The sequence below is a fragment of the Mangifera indica genome, chromosome 5 (genome assembly GCF_011075055.1).
Source record: "Mangifera indica cultivar Alphonso chromosome 5, CATAS_Mindica_2.1, whole genome shotgun sequence".
NCBI classification, from domain to species: domain Eukaryota; kingdom Viridiplantae; phylum Streptophyta; class Magnoliopsida; order Sapindales; family Anacardiaceae; genus Mangifera; species Mangifera indica.
The window spans coordinates 13,313,295-13,317,852 of record NC_058141.1 but is presented as its reverse complement, the minus strand read 5'-3'; the positions used below and the strand labels follow the sequence as shown (position 1 = coordinate 13,317,852).

The 4,558-nt window shown below is 35.6% G+C and overlaps 1 protein-coding gene across 1 annotated transcript; it reads left to right on the top strand.

The window, feature by feature from the left end:
• The first annotated feature begins 298 nt into the window (after positions 1 to 298).
• LOC123217130 (O-fucosyltransferase 20-like) lies at positions 299 to 3,676 on the top strand. Its single transcript, XM_044637912.1, has 6 exons — positions 299 to 1,220; positions 1,344 to 1,512; positions 2,103 to 2,192; positions 2,318 to 2,601; positions 2,731 to 2,989; positions 3,080 to 3,676. The coding sequence occupies exons 1-6, from the start codon at positions 496 to 498 to the stop codon at positions 3,311 to 3,313; spliced, it is 1,761 nt and encodes a 586-aa protein (XP_044493847.1). The 5' UTR covers positions 299 to 495; the 3' UTR covers positions 3,314 to 3,676.
• Positions 3,677 to 4,558: the final 882 nt, after the last annotated feature.

Genomic DNA, 4,558 nt, shown 5'->3' with positions numbered 1-4,558 from the left:
ATTACACTGTTAAAAAATATTTTTACTGTCATAAAGAATAAAATTATCAGTCAGCAATTAGCAAAAGGAGAATATTAATGCACAAATATTGAGTTTGTATGATTAATTATGTTAATTAAGGTTCTAGAACTTATCAAAACCCATAAGGAAAATGAAAAGTTACAGTGGCTTGACCAAATAAATGAGCCATTAAGCTTAATTAATAAACTAATAAATCCCACTTAGATAAAACCACCATCTGTAAACTTATAAAATTAAAAAAAAATAGAAACTCTCTGTCTCTGGCGTTGATTGAGCTTAGCTTCTCCATTTTAAGAACGCGTACAAAAAAATAGAAACTTCGTGTTCCCGCCGCCCACTCTCTCTTTCCGCATTCGTTTTCTCCTCATTCTCTCTCGATGTTTCTGTTCGTCAAATCAAACTGCAAAGCATAAAGTGAAAGGCTTTGTTTAAAGAGGAAGAAGACAATTTGTTGCTTGTTTTAGTTTTGTAAAAATGGCTAAAGCGAAGAGGCCCTCCTACATATCAGTTCCTTCTCAGATAATAAACTCTTTATCGTCTTCTTCACTTCAATCTCTCCTTGTTTCGCCTAAGAAATCTTCAAAGACCAGCTTTAGTAAGAGGTTCATTCTTTTGAGCTCTTTCAAGAGTCCCAAGTTTTGGTTTTTAACTCTGTTTCTTTTTGGCCTTTTTGGAATGTTAAAGCTTGGATTCGATCTTGATTATTTGATCCCTTTTTCTCCATATCCTTGTTTCACAACTCAGCAACAAGACTCATTTTCAAATGGGTACACAAAACCACTTTCAAGTTTTGCTTCAAATGGTGAAAAACATGCTCAAAACAGTCTCAAAGATGAGTTTCCAAATGGTAATGGTAAGCTGAGTGTCGTTTCAAATATTGAGAAAGATGAGATTTCGAAAAGTGTAAGTCAACCTCAATCATCGATTGCAAAAGGGTATTCAGAGTCAGATGAAGATAGTGAGTTTTGGAAACAACCAGATGGGATGGGGTACAAGCCATGTTTGCAATTTACTAGAGATTATAAGAAGCAAACTGAAAGCATTGTCAAGGGCAGAAGAAAATATTTGTTAGTGGTTGTCTCAGGTGGCATGAATCAGCAAAGAAATCAAATTGTAGATGCTGTGGTCATTGCTAGGATTCTTGGTGCTGTTCTTGTTGTTCCCATTTTGCAAGTCAATGTCATCTGGGGTGATGAAAGGTAAAAGATAAAAAATACCACATTTAAACACTGACATTTCATTCGCTCATAATTTATGGTTTGTTTATGATCTTTATTACTGATTGAATACCTTTTTTTGGTATTTTCTTTTGATGGCTGCAGTGAATTCTCTGATATATTTGATTTGGAGCATTTCAAAAAGGTTCTTGCCAATGATGTGAAAATAGTTTCTTCATTGCCGTCAACTCATATAATGAAAAGGCCTGTGGAGGAGAAAATATCTCCGCTTCATGTTTCTCCTCAATGGATTCGTGCACGTTATCTCAGGAGGGTAAGATTGTTTGTTCTTTTTATTCTCTAAATTAAATAACATGGTTTGGTTCTCTTACAAGTTTTGTACTAAAAATATTTTAGTTAATAGATTGGATTCATCAATGGCTTGCACGTTGTAATTTGTTAATGAAGTTTGAACAGTGTTATTAGCTTATAATTTTGATTATCTGCTAAGCCCAGTTTAACATTAAACTAAAGAAGTTTATTCAGATGTGTCAGAAATTATTTTACTTTACAGTTTGCAGCTGCTGTTTCACGGAAATGGCCTCAAAAGTTTTGTGTCTTTCTGTCTGTTTTATTATGGTGATGGGCCACTCTCAACATAATATCATTTCTTGTTATACGATTTTGATTGCTGGTGGGATTGGCCATTTCAATGGAATATGTTGTCAATAAACCGGACATATTGTCTTAAACTAACAAGCCTAATGACCAGTCTGTGTTTTAAACAAACCTGTTTTTGAATTCTCTGTTTCATGTCCTGTTTGTTTTATCGGCAAGATTTCTTGTCTATTTTCTACATTTAAGAACAAGTGTCGGACAAATTTATCAGTGGAGCTTATCTATGTCTTTTCTTTCTTTTTGCAGCTCAACAGGGATGAGGTTTTGCTCCTGCGTGGGTTGGATTCAAGGCTCTCTAAAGATCTCCCTTCTGATCTTCAGAAACTTCGCTGCAAGGTATCAAATTTCTCCCTTTGTTTCTCTGTAATTAGTGGAATTATCTTGGGTTAATTTTAGACATTCAATCTATTGTTCTTCTAAAATCAACTAAAGTTACCAATATTGTCCTTTGTTGATGTCAGGTGGCGTTTCATGCATTGAGGTTTGCCCCTCCAATTCTGGAACTTGGTAACAAGCTTGCGGAGAGGATGCGGAGCAAAGGACCCTACCTTGCTCTTCATCTACGAATGGAGAAGGACGTTTGGGTGAGAACTGGTTGCCTTCCTGGTTTGAGCCCCAAGTTTGATGAAATAATATACAATGAGCGGAAACGAAGGCCAGAGCTCTTAACTGCTAAATCAAACATGACTTACCATGAGAGGAAGCTTGCTGGTCTCTGCCCCTTAAATGCTATGGAGGTGACCAGGCGAGAATTCAAACCTAAAATGTGGACTGTATATTAACTTTGAGTTGTTCAAGATATTTGGCTGGTTAACCTATTCCTTATTCTATCTGTTTATGGCTGAAGTTCTAATTATGTATTATGGTTTGTTAGGTTGCTTAAGGCCCTTGGAGCTCCAAAGAGTGCTAAAATATTTTGGGCAGGGGGGCAACCATTGGGTGGGAAAGAGGCCCTACTGCCATTAACCAGAGAATTTCCCAATTTTTACAGTAAGGAGGATCTAGCCATGCCTGGTGAATTAGAACCATTTGCAAACAAAGCTTCCATGATGGCTGCCATTGACTATATAGTTTCAGAGAATAGTGATGTTTTCATGCCTTCTCATGGAGGAAATATGGGCCATGCAATCCAGGTATAGTCACCATCATCGATGTTTTTCAGCATTCTCAGTGATACAATTCTAATTCTGAATAGCTAATATTTGTTTTGTCTATTGATACAGGGACACCGGGCATATGCAGGGCACAAGAAGTATATAACCCCAAACAAAAGACAGATGCTCCCTTATTTCCTCAACTCCTCTCTCTCCGGAACGGAGTTCAACATGATCATAAAAGAGTTGCACAGCGAATCCTTGGGACAGCCAGAGCTTAGATCCAGTAGAGCTGGAAGGGATGTTACAAAGTATCCTGTGCCAGAGTGTATGTGTAATGTTCACACTCGCATCCACTTGTGATCTGATATCAAGGCATAGGCTTCCAGTCACAACAAGATTGCACCACAGCAGATTGCTTCACTACCGTGAATTTGAGCCTTGTGAAAACTATATACCTATGGTTTTCAGGGCAATGAGGGTTCTCTGGAGCACCATTGCAAAGTGCTACGAAACGGATCTCAGCCAGCATGCTCCTGCAACTACAGCACTCACATTAATTCTTGCATATAAATTCTATAGGAAACCATTCTTTAATTCTTTATAGGATTTTTTTAATTTCTTTCTCCCCGGATGGATTCTTCCCCAGTTCATTCTGTATCATATCAATATAACACAGATGTATACGAGTACAAAACATAATAAAGCAATTTTATTTATTTTCAATCTTTTAACCTTGTTTAGTCAACAATTCTGGTTTCTTGTCCTCTTTGTTTTGGCAGTTGCCAGTCCATATCAAGTACGCACAGGCTGCCAAATGATCAATATCAGTTAGGCTTGGGCAGGTAATTTAAAGAGCCTGGTTCAGTGTACACCCAACAGAAACAATAGAGAATTAGGGAGGAGAAAGAATTTGTGATTAATTATATTGTTAACTTAATAAAAAGTTGAAAAGTATTAAAAGCATGCAGCATTTTCTATCCACTTCACCATAAATGCATTGCTGTATTACTTCATGTGCTTAAGCCTGTTTTTCGTTCAAGGAAAATTGGATCCTTTTGCACCACAGTTTACCCTAGTTCCTTAATGGATATAATCTCTAAAAGGATGGCGTGTGCTAGATTATTTCAGATATATAACGTTGATTATATTGGAAATGTTTATGCTTACAAATTTACCATTTGCTTACAATGTGAGTCTAGAAGAAGCTCTCCTGTAAAACATTCCTCACCAAATTGTCACTTTCTGCTACTTAAATTGCATTTCTAGCAAATAATTTACCCGCAAGAAATGAATAATAGTATATACATAACTTTATATATAAACAATAATATATTATTATATGATTGAATAATTAAAATATTAAAAATAAAACAATACTTAATCACATAATAATATATTATTATTTGTGTATAAAGTTATACACATAATTTTATTAAATAATTAATTAGGTCAGCACCAATTTAAGCTCATGTTACAAAATATTCTACTAAAAATTTATCACAACACTGCCATCCTTAATTCAAAGGCCGAAAGACTTATTTTTACTCGAGGTTTAGCTTATTGATAAAGTTGTATTCGTAAACTTTGAAAAATTTAAATACTCAT